General features: G+C 40.8%; 1 protein-coding gene across 4 annotated transcripts in view; it reads left to right on the top strand.

Annotated features, from left to right (window-relative positions):
* Window positions 1–7,449: 7,449 nt before the first annotated feature.
* The window catches only part of MSRB3 (methionine sulfoxide reductase B3), a 190,105-nt gene continuing 176,842 nt past the window's right edge, over window positions 7,450–20,712 (top strand). The window contains exon 1 of one of the 4 annotated variants that reach the window (XM_017871586.1): window positions 7,450–7,696. In XM_017871586.1, coding sequence (XP_017727075.1) covers window positions 7,480–7,696 — 217 coding nt within the window. In that variant the 5' untranslated portion in view covers window positions 7,450–7,479. Of the gene's footprint in view, window positions 7,697–8,218; window positions 8,352–12,642; window positions 12,665–20,712 lie in introns of those variants that run through there. The other 3 variants (XM_017871587.1, XM_017871588.1, XM_017871589.1) reach the window with 3 other exon arrangements.

The raw sequence follows: 20,712 nt of genomic DNA, 5'->3' as shown, positions 1-20,712 counted from the left end.
GCCTGTAGGTTCAAGTTATTACTCCAAATGGATCCCCTTCTTTGAATCTTTCAACTGTCCCTACTCCTCCACTGAAAGGAGCCTTATAGTCTGAACGCTTCTTCCTTCCCAACCATACCATACACTGTCCAATCACATAAGGCCACAGGTTTGGGCTGCGAGGACCACATTGGGAAAAATATCCCTGCCTCTGTGTGTGTGTGTGTGTGTGTGTGTGTGTGTGTGTGTGTGTGTGTTCGTGTGTGTACACTGGGGGATGATGGGTGAGCTGACTGTGGATCCTCCAATCCATGTTTCCTATTCAATATTCCCTCCAGCAGGAACTCTGACCCTACAATTCCTTTGCTAACCAACTCATACATTAAACGTGCACATGTGCACACATATACACATTCATATAGATTATACAGCATAGTATCAAACCTGTATTGAGAATAGAATGTAGCCACAATATTAATAAGGCTCATGCCCTAGCTGGAAAATAAATAGATCTGTAAAGAAAACTGACATCTTTACTGATCTCTTCAAGATTTTCAAGAGAGCTGGACTAACAATGAATTTCTCTCCATTTCACACTGGTCACATTACACAAGTTTTTTGTTTGTTTCAGAATTTGCCTCTGACTGAAATATGGGGACTTGCGGGGTGGGAGTAAGTTTACCAGTTTCTCGCTAGGGCTGCCAGGTTTAGCGAATAAAAATATGGAATGCCCAGTTAAACTTGAGTTTCTGGTAAACCATGAATAATGTTTTAGTGTAAGTTTGCCCCATGCAATACTTATACTAAAAAATGTTTTTGATTTTTATCTAAAATTCAAATGTATCTGGGTACTCTGTATTTTGTCCGGCAACTTTATTCCTACCATATCTCCTTGTTCATCTTGAGTCTCACTGCTACCATTTAGTCTAGGGGTCCTCATCATCTCAAGTCTGGGTATCTGCAATACTAGCCTGGGTGAGCTTCCCAACATTACTCTTCTGATCTTCCCCACGGCCCACTTTTTAGAACTATTTTCTTTCTTTTCTCTTTCTCTCTCTTTCTCCTTCCTTCCTTTCCTTCCTTCCTTCCGTCCTTCCTTCCTTCCTTTCCTTCCTTCCTTCCTTTCCTTCCTTTCCTTCCTTCCATTCTTTCCTTCCATTCCTTCCTTTCTTCCTTCCCTCCTTCCCTCCTGCTCCTCCTCTCCTTCCTTCCTTCCTTCCTTCCTTCCTTCCTTCCTTCCTTCCTTCCTTCCTTCCTTCCTTCCTTTCTTTCTTTCTTTCTTTCTTTCTTTCTTTCTTTCTTTCTTTCTTTCTTTTCTTTCTTTCTTTCTTAGTTTTCCTTCCTTCTTTTCTTCCTTTCTTTCTCTCTCTCTTTCTTTTTTCTTTCTTTCTTTTCTTTCTTCTATTTCTTGTCTCTTTCTTCTCTCTCTCTTTCTTTTCCTTCTTTCTTTCTTCTCTCTCTCTCTTTCTTTCTTTTTCTTTTGACAGAGTCTTTCTGTCACCTGGGTTGGAGTTCAGTGGTGCAATCATGGCTCACAGCAGCCTTGACATCCCAAGCTCAAGTGGTCCTCCCACTTTAGCCTCTCTAGTAGCTGGGACTATAGGCACATGCCACCACACCTAGCTAATTAATTTTTTTTTTTTTTTTTTTTTTTTTTTGTAGAGATGGGGTCTCCCTGTGTTGACCAGGCTGGTCTCAAACTACTCAAGTGATCCTCGTGCCTTGGCCTGTCAGGGTGCTGGGATTATAGGCATGAGCCACCACACCTGGCTAGAAGCTACTTTTATTAAGCTCTCTTCCATCCAAGAAATTATGATGACTCCTATTGCTTTCCAAAGTGACTTCCTGTCAGCGTGTACTTATATATCACATTTTTAAAACTTTAATTTAAACTTCTAAGTTTTCCTTCTTCTTTCACATTCCACATTTGGTCTGTCAGCAAATCCAGTGGGCCTCTCCTTCCAAATATATCTGCAATTTAATCACTTTCCACTGCCGCCACTGAATATTCTCTACTCCAAATCACCTCCTGTCTTACCTGGGTTATTTCAAGACCTCCTAACAAGGTCTGTACACGCCTTATCAGAATAGCCAGAGTTATTCTTAAAATGTGAGTCAGGTAATGTAACTGCTCCACTGAAAACGCTGTGATAGTCTCCCACCTCACCATAAAAACCCAAGTCTTTATAATGACCCATAAGATCCTACAAGATTGCCTCCCAGACCACAGCTCCTAATGCTCTCCCCATCTCCTCACTGCCCTTTTTACCATCTACTTCCTAACCTGGCCTCCGGGATGGGCCTCCTACGGAGCAGGCCTGCTTTCACCTTGGGCGCAGCCTTTTGCTTGCTGTTCCCTCCTCTCCCAGATATTTGAATGGCTTGCTTTCTTCTTTCAGGTCATTACTGTCACTTCCCCAACACTTTTAGCAATGTTTTCTGCCTTATTTATCTTATCAGTAGTTACTACTCTTTAACTTACTAAATATTTTACTGATTTATCTTGTTTATTGTCTATTTAGCACATAGCAAACATTTGGTTGATATTTGAGTGAATGAATGAATGACTGCAAAGATGATTTCCCTTGTTGAAGATATTTTAAAAATTGCATCATATATTTTGATGGCAATTCTAAAAGTGGTTTTCACAAAATAGTTTGAATAATCATTAAATGTGTGTGTAGTCTCCTAATATTATTGCTTTGAAGGAGTTAAAATTTTTTTAAATTATAAAATAATTACTGTTAGTAACTTTAGATGAAAATATAAAAGAAATTTTGAAGAAAATATGTTGAAGAGATTACTAAATCTGAACAGATTTCCTTAAGAAGTAATTATGAATACAAATGCAGGATTCTGAGCTGTGAAGAGAAACTGAGTCATGACTCATTTAAGACAGAGGAAATCATATCAGATAAGGCTTTAAAGGCAAAGAATGACTTTGTAGTGATTGAAAGTTGGGAAGCAATAACAAAAATTAATATTAGTACTATATTGATATGTATTAAGGACTTACCATGCGCTAGCATGGGGTTAAGTGCTAAGCACCATGTGCGGTAGGTACCTTCACTGTTCCATTTTATAGACACAAGTATCAAGGCTTTAGAGAAGTTACTTGCCCACTGTCCCAAAGCTTTCATAGTAGAAGCCATACTTGGATAGATGTGTCTGATACCAAAGCCCAAGTCCCTGACTCCTGAGTGGTCCTGACTCTTATGTGGCTGTTGAGCTGTAACAGCAGCTTGCAGGGTGAAAATCCCTTGAGGCATCATTTTGGAAAACAACATGCCATTTCCCAGGAAACCTAACACAGCTAGAGTTTCCTCTACTACTGAACCAGATTGTAGCCATTTTGGCTGAACAATAGATAAAAGAGCTGATCTGCAGTTAGGGCCAAGTTGTTTGAAAAATACACACCTTTAGAATTGGACATACATACCCATAGGGTGAGATGCTGGCAATACAAGAAGCACTTACGAACAGAGACTGAGTGAATGCTTCTGTACCACTTAAAAAGTTAATTCTTCCCCTTGCCCTATTCTCTGTGTGTGTAGTTGATTTTTGCCTATTCCGCTTTATGTTATAAAACCTTACCAAAAGCCAAGCAGCTTTGCTGGTCTAGAGACGATTACTTAATTCTCCATAATATGGAAAATCTTGTTAAATATTTATTACTTACTGCCTCATATCCAAAGCAAAATCTGGCAGAGTCAGGCAGCACATCAATCACGGGAGTATAGACTTCAACTTTCTCCAGAATTTATCAACAAAAGGGATAGCTTCAACTGTGTCAAACAGAAAATACCATCATTGGAGATGCAGGCAAATCACTTTACTGTGAAAAGAAGGAAAATGGTCACTTTAATTTGGTCTTCTCTCTCTGCTTTATGAGTCACACCTGATTTGCTGGTAGTGCGTGCTTATTATTTTAACGCACTTGGTGACTGGGGGCTGGATGGTGTCATGGCAATGGAGATCATTTTTCAGTATCTGCGAGAAAAATTCAGGCGTCTCCCTTAGCCAGTCAGTACTCATGGTGTGCCCCCCACATTGCTGAGAATAGTTCTCAACCCTGTTCCCACTGTAGGGCACTGAGGCAGGAGGCATGCTTCTATCAGTATAACACAGTGTTCTCAGGGGTGAGAGTAATAACTGCCCACTTCCCACTATAGGAAAGCAGAATTTGGGGAGTTTGTATTGAGTGTAGTTTGAAGAATTACATCCCCCTAAGAGGTATTACTGTTACTGTCCAATTGAGCACTAATTGGTTTAGAACAGTGGCACTTGTTTTGCAGTTGTTGGCATCCACCTAAGATGTTTCTTGGGGTATGTGAAGTGGGGGCTGTCCCAAGGCTTTGTGCAGTGTCTGAGGAGATTTTATTAGAGAGTTGAGAATAGCACCTTGGGGAGGTTACAGCTTAGATGCCTGTCATGTTTACCTATTCTTTTTGAAAGAGGCTGCCCCAAGCACAGCCCTATAAAAAGACAGCAACACAGTCTGTTTCTTTAGGATGGGCGGCCATGTTCTGTTGGCATATGACCTTTCCATCTTAGCCACAACTGAAGAACTAGCACCTGGATTGGGGGCGGCCATTCTATAGGCTGCTCAGTGGCTTATGAGACAAACTCAATATAAGAATGGTGATAGAATCAGATTCTCCTCCCTGGCATTTGTTTATGAGATGTATGGAGAGAGTTGGCACCTGGTTGTGGGAACAGAAGTGGAAACACAGGCAGAGAGACAAAGAGCTGTGGTTATGCAACTTGAATTATTCTGTGTTCTGAAGACATTTCATGAGTTGCAGCTGTGGTATGCCAGAGCTGGCTCTATGGCCCCGAAAACTGGTTGTGTGGATCCCTTCCCAACCCTGCCTTCAGAGACATCTGGTTGGTGGGAGTATTTGTACCATGTGAATTGGTTAATGCTGTAGATCGGGGCCCCTACCCCTTTCATCCAGATCTGGTTGTTAAATGTTTACCAGCACACCACTGGGTTGGGGGAGGGATGGTGTAGGAAGCAGCCAGAAGCAGCTACCTCCTTTGGGTCTTTTGCCATAAAATCAATGTTGAACGGAATATGGTAACATGATTGTTATTAAGGCTATAATAAAGAAGACATTTAAAAAGCATTGTAAAATATATGATTAAAGTATCAATGGTTAAACTACAAAACTCATAGGAATGTAGTCAAGGGGGTGGTACCTTTCCTGTTTCCCTAGCTATCAAAGGCACAGGCCCCATCCACCATGCCCACAAAGGATGATCTGACACACCAGGTAAGCCTCTGGTCTTATTTCCACATGTATTCTTTACCTCGGTTACTTGAGGTAACCTGAGTGCATACCAGTTACTTAAAACCAAAAGAGCCCAATGAATACAGTTTTGAATGCCACTTTTATTTTAATGTAGAGAAAATAAGACTGATTAGTATGGTAAAATATATATACACTTAGAATGAGGATTTAATTCTAATACTACTTCACCTCTTCCTGGTAGCACATTACTTATCTATGCCTCAGCCTCCTTAGCTGTAATAGGGATAAAAATAATCTCAGAGATATTTGTAAGGATTAAATGAGATATCAGGTATAAAAAACATCTAGCACAGTGTCTGGCTCTTATCACTCACTTAGTAACTTTTGTTCTTTTCTGCCACGCTTAGCATATTTATTCAAGCCTTTAGAATAGCGGTTGGCAGTGCTGACAGTGGCGTCAGCTATGTTGATACAATGAACTCTGTATTTTTACTAACATGAATTAGGTTGTAATGATATTGTATTATTTATAATTTTATATTTTTGTATGTAAGATTATTCACTAAAATATTTTAAATATAGCCATAATTATTGCAAGCCTTTGGAATTTGCTTTACACTTAGGGAGCTCCTATATTCCTTTCTACAAATGGCTGTGCCCATTTTATTTTTGTTTTTAAACAAACATTTGGACTACGGGCAAAGAACTTTGCAAGGTGTTGTGGGGGAAGTAGAAAAACAGACACTTATGTAACACAAGGCTATAAAAAAAGAGGAAACGGAGGGAATACTGAAGAGTTTCTTCAGTATTTCCAACAACCTAGGTTCTAGCTTCCTAATTAAATAGTCATTTTATGTGTCATTTAAATTCTTTATTCATTGCATTACAATTTATTCACCATTACTTTATCTGGGTCATCTACCCTTAGTCCCATTATAATTGCCAATGCATTAAGGGTGACAATTTGCCCACTTGCTATGTTTAATTCACAGGACGTGGTTTTTTCAGTGCCAGATGTTTTGAGGTGAGCCACTTGCAATGGACTATTTTTTGGTGTATGTGTTTTAATACTTTGCCAGAATTGAGTTTGATTTGAAACAAGGTTTTTGATTTTCAAACATAGCATTTTCAAACAAATAGTGTGATGTACAAATTACCATCACTTTGGTTCATGTTGAAATAATCCACACTCTAAATCTGTTTGACATTTACCCCTTAAGTATTTTGGATCAATAAATCATTTCTGTATCATCTAGCATCTTAAAATGTTTGTAACTACTTAACACCCTATATCTCCAGGTCCTGTCCCATTAGTTTCAGGGAAAAAATATAGTAATTAAGACATAATTATGTTGTCTTGAAAAGTTAAGGGCCATTTGGACTTGATTACCCAAGGAGTTATCAGTGCCAAGGAAAACTCAGGCAATTACAGGCTTGGGCCTGTAATTAAACATATAGGACTGACGTTTTGTTCATCAGAGGTGGCACCTTCTGAATGAATTACAGCATTGCATTTTAGACAAGTTACGGTAAATACAAAACAAGTGTGTGGAGGGGGTTGGGGGGGTGGACATGAATAGAGATTGGAGCCACGTGGAGAGAAAGACCAGTGGAAACTTAAGCATTTTGTTGTGAAAAACTATTGTTCAGCCAGCCTGCCTGGGCTCCATATATGGTGTTCAAATATAAGTTTGGGACGAGCCCCTTTCTTCAATTTTGGCCAAGAACACACACACACACTCACCCTCCTCTGCTAGAGAGGGCCAGCTCACCTGGAACGCGTATTATAGTGAGTGCTTGTTCGGTATGTATAGGATGGCCAAGTAACTAACTGGCAGCCCTGCTCCTACCTCACTCTCCCACAACTTTTTAATCCCCTCACCACCAACGCTCTCAACCCCTGACACATCTTCCCACAAGTCCCTGGCTCGCTGTCCGGTCTCTTCGTGTTGGTTTGTCTGTTTCCCACTCCTTCAGCGGTCTCAGGTGGAACACGCCAGGTGGGCGCTCGGCTGTGCTCTGGGGTCCCAAGTTGGAAAGGGATGCCCCCTGGCAGAGGGCGGCCGGCAACCCTGGGAAGGAGGAGGAGGGGGAGGAGGAGAAGGAGGACGAGGCAGAGGAGGAGGAGGAGGAGGACGAGGAAGAGGACAGGGCAGAGGAGGAGGGAGTTGGCGGCCGCAGAGCCCCGGGCAGCAGGCCCCTTCCGCGGCCGGCGCGCTCCGTGGTCCTCCCTCGCTCGTCTCCTATGCTCATATTTGGACTCGGCTGCCCGTGCCCAGGAATTTCCCGTCATGCCTCCTGCCGCCCCGTCCGTCGCCCGGAGCCGGGGAGGGAGGGAGCGAGGTTCGGACAGCGGCGGCGGCTGCCTGGCCTTTCCATGAGCCCGCGGCGGACCCTCCCGCGCCCCCTCTCGCTCTGCCTCTGCCTCTGCCTGGCCGCGGCTCTGGGAAGTGCGCAGTCCGGTAAGTTCGGGCTCCCCTCCCCTCTCCTCCCCTTCTCGCCTCACCCCTCCCACCCCGACCCTGCCACGTTAGGGTGTGACCCCGAGCCCGGCTTCCATTCCGCGCCTGCTGCGCCCCCTCGGCCGCCTGCGGAGACAGCCCCTGCCTCAGCCAAGAAGGGGAGCAGAAGGGTTGCGCCCCGCGCCAGGGGTGAGGGGCCGAACGGAAGGAGGTCAGGGCTGGCTTCCCCCACACCCGCCGACGGGAGGCGTCTGGCAGCCTCACTGACACCTTATCCTGTCCCGGGAGCGAACCTGAACCCGCGGGAGCCTCTCGCCCCGCGCTGGCCCCCGAGAGAGGGTTCTGGCGGGGCAGCCCGCGGGAGGCAGGGGAGGGGTCCATCCCGGAGCCCTCTGCTCCGTGCGTCGGCCCTGCCAGGGTTGCCGCTCAGATAACGGGCCCGGGGCGTGGGAACCGGCCCGCCAGGCCTGCGCTTTTCGCCGCGCGCCTCGGAGAGGACAGGGGCGCCAGGCAGGCGGCAGGGAGGGGCGCACCCGGGAGCGCACCCGCCGCCCGCCCGCCCTCAGTGCGCTGCTACCTTGCTGCCGGGCCAGACTACCGCGGGCCAGGCTGGCATTTCACAGGCCAAAATCGAACAGAACCCCTAGTTTGCCAGGTATCAGTTTTGTTTTGTTTTTAAGCAGAAAATGGCATCCAAGCCTATTTTTGAAGTTTCACACTGGACTATTTCAAGTCAAACTATATGAATGAAAAGTGCTGTTCTTACCTTATTTGGTTTAGGGCTAATAGCTATCGGAAGTGGCAGTTCTGAAGTCGTTACAGTAAGATTTCATAAGATAATCTTCTTGAATCATGTGGAAAATACTAGGAGGGAATTTAATATCAGATTATTATTTTAAAAAGCAGTTATTTGAAAGTACAAAGGTAGGGATAAAGGTAAATGTGAAATTGCATGGACTTTTACATTTGTGATGAGTAGTCGTCAAAGCTTCTTGCTTCTTAATTTTATCTGGAATGGAAGAACATAAATTATAATTCCTTAGAGCTGAGATTACTTAGGAGATTTCAGTTTGCTTTTGTTTTTGCTACCAATAGACTAAATTGTCAAATAAGATATGGCAAACTAGGACTCAAATTAGTTGAAACCTGACTCTGAAGCATAGATTATATTCGGTACTCTCTGGTTTATCTCTTCATATTTTCATTTGCAGCGCTGTTGGCAAAATCGATTTTCAAAGACAATTTTTTCTATAAAAAATCTTCAGGGTTCATATAACTTACAAAATTGTCAGTTCAGATTAATGGCAGATATTTACAATATTTAACTTTATTAAATTTGCAATTTGCAGATAGTAACTTGAGCAGTGATATCGGTTTCAAATTTGTTTCTGCATAGTATTGTTTTTCAAAAAACCCCTGCTTTTTATAGATTCGTATTTTAGAAGTAACTTTAATGGCACTTCTTGGGAAATACAACAGGTTCTAATTTCACATTTTATCAATGGATTTCTAAAAAATACTGTGCTGGATAGCGAAGAGTGGATTTTATTGCCAGGAAATACATGTATGTTTTCTTTTTTATCAGTGATGTGTTGGCTTATCTAGTACTTGTGGTGAACTGGCCTTCGAAGACCAAAATCCACTGTACTGGCCCCTTGCCAGTAATTTCGAACACCAAGTTTATATTTGAACCATTTAAACATATATTCTTTTAATTTTGGTCCCAGCTGATATATCAGTCTAATTTCTGATGACTTTTATTAGGGTCGTATACGAATATCTGGAAATTTTTATATTAAGATAAGTAGCTCTTTGCCATCTAGAATTTCGTCACAGTGCCTAAACTGTCTGGCAAGGTTGCAGCATACAATGTAATTGAGATTTTGAATCAACACATTGCTTTTTGTTTTTAAAAGTGCTTGTTCCAGTATTTTAACTATGATGGTAGGTAATCCATTAAGTCAGAAATCCTTACTGTTTTGCTCAACTCAAAAGAATATCCAAAGACTATCCCAACAGTAAGGTTCATCAGCTTTTCTAATACATATGCCACTTATTAATTAAAAATAGATTTTAAGGCCACGTGTGGTGGCTCGTGCCTGTAACCAGCACTTTTGGAGACCATTCCAGGAGGATTGCTTGAACCCAGGAGTTGCAGACCGGCCTGGGCAACATAGGGAGACCTTGTCTCTACAAAAATTAAAAAAATATTAGCTGGGCATAGTGGCTCACTCCTGTGGTCTCAGCTACTTGGGAAGCCGAAGTGGGAGGATTGCTTGGGCCGGGGAGATCAAGACTGTGGTGAGCCGTGATCACACTACTGCATTTTTGATTCTGTCATAATCTGGTCACAATCCCTCTAATTTTTCTGCACTTGTATAATTAATTTATCATAGTTATGGATTTGGTTGATGAATCTGATTCCCATGTTTAGCTTCTTGGTAAAATTATTAAGTTGGACAGTTTCCATGTCTCTTCTAACTCCAAGATCCTATAATATTGTTTTTGTTTATATAACTCTGCAGAGCCGCCTACTACATGTGGTTCAAACTTCTGATTGTCAGCCTGTAACTTGCTATACATGTCAAACTGGTCTACCATAGGCCAAATGTGATGGGTGTGGTCCAGCTTTGGAGAATCTGGATCTGTCTCAGGATTGTGTTAACACCTGGAACATGCACAAAGATACATACATACCTGGACAGATTCCATGTTAAGCATCTATTACTTTTTCTTCCTCATCTAATAGCAGAAAGTGCTGATTATGTCATAGGGTAAATGCCTAACTGCTTTTTGGGGATAGTTAAGCCCAGGCCTTAAGACAGTTTAATATTCAGTTTTGTTATTTAGGTCTGGGTTAGGGATACTGCCAGAGAACATCCAAACATTCCCATGGTTGGGAAGGCTAGTTATCTGTGAGCATTCCAGATGAAATAGCCTATAATGGGTTATCACCTTTGGATCTTACCTCAGAGAAGATTGAGTTGGATCTACCTATCTGATTTAGCAGAATTCAATTGAATTTGGATGGGAGGGTAATCAGCTATTTAATTTGCCAGTCGTTAGTATTTCTTATTGCTGTGTCTCAAGGATTTACTTTGAATATTCTGTATTTTCTCTTTCCTGGCCATGATGGACTTTCCTTTTAAAATGCTCAGCACAGGCTGGGTGTGGCAGCTCACGCCTGTAATCCCAGCACTTTGAGAGGCCGAGGCAGGCGGATCATCTGAGGTCAGGAGTTCGAGACCAGCCTAGCCAACATGGTGAAACCCCGTCTCTACGAAAATACAAAATTAGCCGGGCGTGGTGGCGGGCACCTGTCATCCCAGCTACTCAGGAGGCTGAGGCAGGAGAATCACTTGAACCCGGGAGGCGGAGGTTGCAGTGAGCCAAGATCATGCCACTGCACTCCATCTTGGGCGACAAGAGCAAAACTCTGTCTCAAAAACAAAACAAGACAACAACAACAACAACAAAAAAAAACAACAAAAAAACTTGCTCAGCACAGTCCCTCATCCCTGTTCATATATTTGTCTGTAGAGTATGCTGAAGTCATATTTATGGCTTTAAGGGAAGTACAAAAAAGGAAAGTACAGAAAAGATCAGTAATGCATCAAACAATTGACTTTATGAAAGATTTTGGTTATTGCCTTATTTAAGCTTCTGTTGCAGGTAACAGAAATGAACTAGTTTTAGCAAAAAGGAAGAAAGGAATTTGTTGGAAAACCATTGGAAGTCAAATGCAGGCAGACCTCATTTAGGGCCTGAGATCAGGGACTGGAAAATCTAGAATGTTTCCTGTCTCTAGTCTTTGTTTGCTTCACTGTTCTTTCTTTACTGGTGTTTTTTTTTTTTTTTTTTTTTTCTCTTCATGGTTAGATGTGGCTGCTCAGCAGCTCCTGAGTATTTATGTGTCCCTTCATAAGGAGGGACTATATTATTAAGCCTTGATCCTAAATTCCTGGGAGGTAGAACCTGATAGACACAGTTTAGGTCACATGGTTGACCTAGATTTTCCCTAAAGTCTGTTCTAATTCTAGAGTTATCTGGTGTACATAGTACAGTCATATAGATGGTTTGATTTTGCATTTTTCCATTTTATGTTATGAGGTTATAGTCCTTAAAATGAATTGTGAACATTTTCTTTGATAACAACTAATTCACTCTGCAAATAATCATCTGCGTATTTTCAGGAATTCACTGAATAAAATGCTGACCTCCATTGGCTCTTTAGGATAAGTTCATTAAAACTATATAAGTGGTAGAGATATTTGAAATAGTAATAGTTTAGGGACCAAGAATTAATCAGTTGTTTTCCTATTTCTCACACATATCTAACATTTTCTGCCTCTTCCTTTCCTTTAGGCTGTTCCTACTGCCTGGACCTCTTCTCTATCAGAACAGGTTGAAGTCCTTAAGGCCTCTCAGATGGTAGTTTGTGACATTTTCCTCATGCCACAGAATTTGTAATTTCCTTGTGCTTCTAAGGCATTTTGGACCATGGTTGGAGTACAAGTTTTACTATATTGTCTTGTGTTGTAGTTAAGTCCATATATATTCATCTCCACTAAACTATAAATTCCATATGTCAGTGAATCACCTAGAATGTTTTCTTTCTTCTTCTTCTTCTTTTTTTTTTTTTTTGGAGATAGGATCTCACTCTGTCACCCAGACTGGAGTGCAGTGGCACACTCATGGCTCACTGCAGCCTCGAACTCCCTGGAATCAGGTGATTCTCCCACCCCAGCCTTCTGAGTAGCTGGGCCTACAGGCACCTGCCACCATGCCCAGTTAATTGTTGTATTTTTTTGTAGAAATGGGGTTTCACCACGTTGGCCGGGCTGGTCTTAAACTCCTGACCTCAAGCGATCTCCAAGCCTCAGCCTCCCAAAGTGCTGGGATTACAGGCATGAGCCACTGCACTCAGCTAGAGGAATTCTGATAGGCTCTCAGCATCCATTGCTCCAGGTATAATTATTCTGACTTTTTCAAATACTCTGATGCTTTTATGGTATCCTGCTTGCTGCTGTCTTCTTCTTTTGAAATTGGAGTTCAATCACTCTGCTCTTCTTTCTTAGTACTTGTCTGTTTCCTAGATTTTACAGGCTTTTCCATGAATACTCTTCATTTCCCGTATGAAGACAGAATATACAAATGATAGGATGCTTTCCTGTAACTGAGATGGCAGGGGGAAGGAGAGGACAGCAACTTATAGGAAAGAAATCAGCTTTTGTGGAGCACCCAAAATTTATCAAATCAGATAGAGAGGACAGGTGTAGAGGAAAATGAGCATGTATAAAGAGGGATAATGGACAATAAAGTACAAATATGGAAAATTAAGTGGAAGGCTTTTAATGCTGTTAGGGAACTTGGATTGGGTTAGTAAGTTATGAGACTGACATTTTTGATCCTTGAAATGTCATAATCAAAGGTGAATGATAAGTTGTATAATCTACTAGTTTAGAGAATGAATTGAATTGGGAAATAAGTCATAGGACCAACAAAGAAGTGTTTTGAGAGTTTCTCTTAAGGAATGAAGACCTAATGAGAGTAGCAGCGCTGCAGTAGAAGTGTTGCTAAAGTACATTGGGTAGAAATAAGCAGTTGGATATTGGCAAAGAAAGGGATGAATAAAAGGTGACATATAAGCCTGGGTGATGGAGAGAATGTGATCTCAGCAGGTTTGTGGGTGGAGGTAAAAATAAGTTTTGTTCTAGATCTCTTGCTTTTGAGGTGCTGGTAGGATATTCCTGTGGAGATGTGTAGTAGAATCCGAAGTGTGAAACTGGAACTTGGAGGGAGAGATCAAGGCTGGAAATAAAACATGTATGAGTAACGAGAGTTAAAAATAGAAGAAGAGAGCATTTGTTAGCTGGAGTAAAAGGAAGGGTATAGGAAAAGCATCATAGAGAAGAGAGAATTTGATCTGACTTTAAAAGATGCCGAGTCTGTATATGGCGTTCTGTTCACGAGCTTTCCTTGTTGAGGGGACATCACATTTACTAACTTGAGTGATAATACATGGGAAATGTTGGACAAAGAATACTGCATCCACAATGACTTTTCTGAACTACAAAATCATTTCCCCTCCTTCCTTGCTTAACCCTCCCTCAGTGGCTTCTTATCTTTCTTCAGATAAAGGACTAACTCCTAAATGTCTTCATCATCACCAGTTTGAACACACATTCTGTCTCACACTCCTCCTCGTTCTTCCCTCTTCTTCCCCAAGACTGGACAGAATGTGAAGAAGATATGATTTCCACCAGATGGAGTATTCTTTATACTTTTTTGGGGTCCTTTATGGTCACTTTTTGTGGCCGTGGTCAGGTTCTTATCCATAAAATAATTATTGATAACTTCCTAAAGTGAGAAATAATGATAAATCACATACTGCCCTCTTTTTTACAGAATTCTTTGCTTGCCTTATCTCTTCAAGTGTTGACTGCAAGGTTCCTGTACACTTACTTGAGTTGGCCACTCCGGTCACTGTGCCGTGATATCTGACACTTGGCTGTGGTAGTCTGGAGCAGCATTGTTACTGGGCATTGGTATGATTGGCTTACCCAGTTGTGTGCTGATTTGGAAACCTCAGGGCGATTTATTGATACTTGGTTTCCTAAAGGAAAGTTGAGGGAATTTATTTTATGAGAGGGCTTTATTTACACAGATTAAAGAGGTTTATAAAATGCAGAGATGCACCTGCAGACCTTTTCCCCATATGAATGCTTCAGAATACCCACACCCTCCTGACCCAGTTCTCTCTTGCTACATTCCAACACAAGTCTACTGAAATGAAATCTCTGCCTTCTCCAAAAACCAAAGATGATACCGAATACCACATCTATCAGTGAGAAGGCCTGCCACTGGAAGAATGAAATACTCTAACTAAAACCAGTTTAAGCAACACTCGCAATTACTATCTCACCTAATCAGAAGTCTAGAGGTAAGAAGTGCTGGTGTTGGTGCAGCCATTAAGCATTTTTATCAAAGATCCAGACATTTCCCATCTTTTCTCTCAGCTATCCTCAGATTGCTGTCCTCAGATTGCTGGCAATGAATCCCAGCGTGGCTTTAAGATGGCTGCCACACAAAGCATAAAGAAAGGGCCTGGGCAAAATGGGTTTCTTCTTAAATGGCTCTCTGACAAGGAAGGGAAACCTTTTCCAGATACTCCCATCAGACTCTCCATATATCTAATTTCCCCTCACTCTCAGAACGATCGCTAGTAAATATCCTGGGGTTGTGCACCATATCTCCCAAACAGTTTGGAATTCTGTAATCCAGAAAAGAAGAGATGGTTTTGGATGTGCAACCAGAAATGCCCACCAATCTGTACTGAGCAGGAATAAAGAAAAACATGGCAGTGTAAAAAAAAAAAAAAAAAAAAAAGATGTGGAGATGAATATAGGTGAAATAGAGAAAAAATGCTGGTATAGGAAGTGTTTTCAGCTGGGTTTGGTGGCTCATGCCTTTAATCGCAGCACTTTGGGAGGCTGAGGCAAGTGAATCACTTGAGTCCAGGAGTTTGAGACCAGCCTGGGCAGCATAGTGAGACCCATCTCTACAAAAACCACAAAAATTAGCTGGGCATTGTGTTGCATGCCTGTAGTCCTGGCTACTCAGGAGGCTGAGGTGAGAGGATTGCTTGAGCCCGGGAAACAGAGGTTGCAGTGAGCCAAGATCGTACCACGGCACTCCAGCCTGGGCAACAGAGTGAGACCCTGTCTCAGAAAACAAACAAAAATCCCCCAAAAGCCAGGAAGTATTTTCTCAGGGTCTAGCTTCCAGGTGAATGGTGTATCCTGATTCTAGGTTTATAAAAATAGTGTATTGTTCATAACATTTGTCTAAAGTGACACATTTACATACAGTATATAGTATTGAGTAATTTCCAACTCTTTAAAAATAATGGGAACCCTTCCATGTGGTAGTAATTATGTTTTTGGTATCTGTTGACTGAGAAAATACGTAACAACAAAAGCTGCTATAAAACTTTGAAATAAGTTCTTGTAAATATAAAAACATTGTCATACATTTGGAAAGTATACATGTGGAAATTATGACTTACAGGGTCTATGGACACTTGATTTCTTGCTTTATGGATACTCTTAGGGAAGTTCTGGTCTCAACTTTGAGTAGCTCATTGTCGTCTTGCTTTAGAATGTGGGGTATAGGGGAAACTTCTATTTGAAAATTTGAGCCATAGCGGAAATTTTGGAATGACAGGGAAACTCCTCAGAATCCTCTTAAAATAGCATTTGTGTATGTTATGCCAGACAATGTACTTTATACTAAGACTGGACTTTTAAATCGTCTCAGGGATTAGAAGTCAATTACAATAAATAAATACTTTTTAAAAATTATATTTTTAGGTAAATGAGCATTGTTGTTAGGACTACAGTGCTATTTTAAAGTGAAATTTAGTTGATTTGCATGTGAGTATACACCTAGAGGTCTCCGTTATAGCCATGACATGTCTTCTGTTACTATAAATTACATAACAAATCCTTATGGTTTCTTGGGTCACTTATTTTATTTAAAGACAAAAACATCTTTCAGTACATATGTAAGACTTAAGGCATTATTGAAAATAAGCCCATGCAACATAGTATTAAAAAAAAAAACAAAAACAAAACTCAAGGCCAGGCATGGTAGTTCATGCCTATAATTCCACCACTTTGGGAGGCAAGGAAGGAGGCACTTGAGGCCAGGAGTTTGAGACCAGCCTGAGCAACATAGCAAGACCTTGCCTCTAAAAATTAAAAAAAGAAATTAGCACGGTCTGGTGGCACGCATCTGTGGTCCCAGCTCCTCTGGAGGCTGAGGTGGGAGAATTGCTTGAGCCCAGGAGTTCGAGGCTGCAGTGAGCTATGATTGCATCACTGTACTCCATTCTGGGTGACAGCGCAAGACCCTTTCTCAAAAGAAAAAAAAAAAGCAAAACCAAAACTGAAAACAACTCAGGACAGTCCTTGTATAAATTAGTAGCCCTAAATTTTATGTTTGTTCTTTCATTTCTCTCTCTCTCTCTCTTTTTTTTTTTTTTCGGAGACAGGGTCTCCCACTGCTGCCCTGGCTGGAGTGCCATGATCCCAGGCAGGATCATAGCTCACTGCACACTGCAGCCTTGACCTTCTGGGCTCAAGTGATCCTCCCACCTCAGCCTCCCGAGTAGCTGGGACTACAGACTTGTGTCACCATGCTGGCTAATTAAAAAAAAAATTATATAGAGATAGGGTCTCCCTATGTTGCCCAGGTAGGTCTTGAAATCCTGGACTTAAACAGTCCTCTCGCCTTGGTCTCCCAAAGTGCTGGGATTATAGGCATGAGCCTCCACACTCAGTACATTTCTTTTGTTTTTATTGTGTTTGATTGTCAGAGAACCTGAGTTTGGTTGGGGTTGAGAGAGAACTATAGGGCCTATTATAGGTGAATACTTATTTTATCTTAGATTAGTGGTGTGTAGCTAGGGCAAGATAAGTTCGTATCTTCCTGTAACAGTCCAGATTAGATACGGCAATGGGTGAGAAGTTGTTTTGCAACTCTGATCTCAGTAATTGAGAGCAAAAAGGAAAAAGTGGACTGTAGTTCCCCTTGTTTCTGATTTTGTGGGGTGCGAATCCTTCTAGTTAGATCGTCTTAGGGGATCAAGAAGAGGAGGGTTGAGGGCAGAGCATGTTTACCTACATTGCAGAGCCACTTGAAAAATTGTAGGCTCATTTGCATATTTGCATCCTTGTGTACGTGTTCATGTTGCAGGGGAGTCAGTGTGGTATTATGAAAAGAACATTAGACAGTGAATTGGAAAACTAGGTTTTTCTAGTCCTGTTCTTGCCTGAGTCATTTAAACTTCTTGTGCTTCAGTTTTCATATCTGCAAAGTGAATGAATTAGACTGGGTAATACCTGATGTTGCTTTAAGATTCAGTAGGCTGGGCATGGTGGCTCATGCCTGTAATCCCAGTACTTCGGGAGGCCGAGGTGGGCGGATCACCTGAGGTCAGGAGATTGAGACCATCCTGACCAACATGGTGAAACCCTGTCTCTACTAAAAATACAAAAATTAGCTGGGCGTGGTAGTGTGCGCCTGTAGTCCTAGCTACTTAGGAGGCTGAGGCAGGAGAATCACTTGAACACAGGAGGCAGAGGTTGCAGTGAGCCAAGATCATGCCACTGCACTCCAGCCTGGCAACCGAGTGAGACTCCGTCCCCCACGCCTTCCTCCAAAAAAAGATTCTGTAATTTATGGATTATTTTAAAGTCTCCAACTTTCCTTAAGTTTTAATGGAAAAACATATTTAATACAGTGTACAAAATTATGTCTTCTTTTTAAATATTTTGTTCAAGTTGACTATCTTGTGCAATTCACTATAAATGTTACACTGCATCTAAGATCTTGTGTTTGAACTTCCTAGCCCAGTGTGCCCAGTAATTTGATCTATTGGCAAAGTTACATAACCCTTTTAAAGATTTAGTATTTAAAGAATAGATTACAATGTATCAGAAGCATCATATTAAATATCCCATCTGAAGTAATGGTATTAAGCCCTAGAAATTATGTCTTTCTAAATATGCAGCTGGGAATTGCTTATTTATGCTTGACAATGGATTTCAGATGAGAAAAGTCCTCATTTAGCAGGATATATTACTGTCAGAATTTGTCTCTGTTTACCCTATTAAATGTATTTAACTCTTAAGGTTAGTTAATCTGGTCTTACTGTTAGAAAAACTTCACTGTGAGTTTTAAAGAAAAAATCTTGGCTAATTTGATGATTTTAAAAAGTGTCTTCTCTTGCCTGTAAAGTTTACTTATAAGATTTGTCTTTTTTATGAGAGAATATTTTATACACAAAAAAGAATATATAGTGTCTATAAAAGGTATAACAAATATTTTTTTAAAATCTGGGTACCCCTATCCAGCTTCAGAAATGGAATGTGAAGATGCCTGTGAGACACACATTTCCTCTATTCAGAAGTACCCACATTCCTATATTTTGTGATTATCGTTGAACACAAATAACTGATAAACTCTTGCTTTCTTTATAATTGTATCATAGATGTATGTCTCTATATCATATTGTTCAGTTTTGCATGTGGTAGAACATTATATAAATGTTATCGGCCAGGCGTGGTGGCTCACACCTGTAATCCCAGCACTTTGGGAGGCCGAGGTGGGGGGATCACCTGAGGTCAGGAGTTCGAGGCTAGCCTGGCTAACATGGCAAAACCCCGTCTCTACTAAAAATACAAAAGTTAGCTGGCTTGGTAGCACGTGCCTGTAGTCCCAGCTACTCGGGAGGCTGAGGCAGGAGAATTGCTTGAACCGGGAGGCGGAGGTTGCAGTGAGCCAAGATCGTGCCATTGCACTCCAGCCTGGGTGACAGAGTGAGATTCTGTCTCAAAAGAAAAAAAAAAAGTTATCATCTGCTGTGTATCCTCTGTGACCTGCATTTTTTTTTCTTTGTAAATTGTATTTTAGGTTCAAGGGATACATGTGCAGGTTTGTTACATGGGTAAAGTGCATGTCGTGGGAGTTTGGTGTGCAGATAATTTTGTCACCCAGGTAATTGGTATGGTATAAGTAATTTTTCAATCCTCACCCCTCCTTCCACCCTCAAATAGGCCCCAGTGTCGATTGTTCCCTTCTTTATATCCATGTGTACTCGATGTTTAGCTCCCACTTAGAACATGTGGCATCTGGTTTTCTTTTCCTGCATTAATTTGTTTAGGATTATGGTCTCCAGTTCCATCTATGTTGCTTCAAAAGCCATGATCACATTTTTTATAGCTGTGTAGTATTCTGTGATGTATGTGTACCATGTTTTCTTTATCCCCCACAAAATTATGTTTATATTATCTATATTGGTGTATATAACTCATCTTTCTAAAACTTAGCATTTCTTTTATTATCCATATGTTTTTCTACTTTTTAATTTATTTATGCTCCTTGGTCATTTATCCATTAGGATTCTTGTGTTTTCCTATGGAATCAAATTTGTATTTTCTCCCATTGCTTTCTAGCTTCATTATCTATATATTTAAAAATAATAATAATAGTGATGATAACAGTGATAATAGCAACTACTGACATACAGATATGTACTATGTGTCAGGCACTATTCTAAATATTCATTTATTTATTACAGTTTTATCAAGGAAGTACAATATCATCATGATAAATCATATATTAAGGTTAAGGACTGAGGCAAGAGTGTTCAGTAATTTGTATGACTGTGATTTAATCTGGCAGTCAGGCTCCACAGTCCATGTTTGTAATCATTACACTACTTTGACTCCTATGTAGTCTTTTCTTTTAATTATGCTTTTTCCCATTTAACTTTTTAAGATATTTAAACATTTCTGTGACATTCAAAAGAGAACGGCCCTAGTGTGATGTTCAGATGGGTTCTACTGTACAACACCAGTTGCTCAAAGCCATGACACAATGTAATTTTCCATGATTTTGTTCTATAGATCTTTTAAAAATTCTCTAGGATTCACTATTTCTTTTCTTTTTCCTAACTGAGGGGGGGAAGTGTGCCTTATTTATTATCCTTCTAAAATATTTCAGTTTTTCACTTTTGGTCTGTGGTTTGGAATTGATTCCATTGTTTTCCTGTGTGTGTTCGGACTAGTTTCTTCATATTTGGACAATGCCTTCCTCTTTTGAAAATATTGATATGACTTTAGATGAATCACTTAATCTTCCTGAGCTTTGACTTTTTCAAGTAAGTTGCATCTGTTAAGTAATGAATATTTTAAAATCAGACATATATAACTGCTAATCAGAACTCCTTTTCAGTATGAATTAATTAACCAAGGGAGATCATGAGGGGAAATACAGAAAGTTTTTGATAGTGATTGGAAACTACTGATTTTACCCAGACCCCTCAAATTACAGAAGAAGAAACATTGGCAGAGATGTACCACAATTTTCTTCTACAGCTTTAATTTTTTTTCTAAGGTAGCTAATTATCTTTTTTCTTATATTCTGTGGCTTTTTTTTTTTTTTTTTTT

This window comes from Rhinopithecus bieti, unplaced genomic scaffold (genome assembly GCF_001698545.2).
Source record: "Rhinopithecus bieti isolate Rb0 unplaced genomic scaffold, ASM169854v2 scaffold_5924, whole genome shotgun sequence".
NCBI classification, from domain to species: Eukaryota; Metazoa; Chordata; class Mammalia; order Primates; family Cercopithecidae; genus Rhinopithecus; species Rhinopithecus bieti.
Note: the sequence above shows the minus strand (reverse complement) of the source record. Positions and strands in the feature narration are given on the sequence as shown.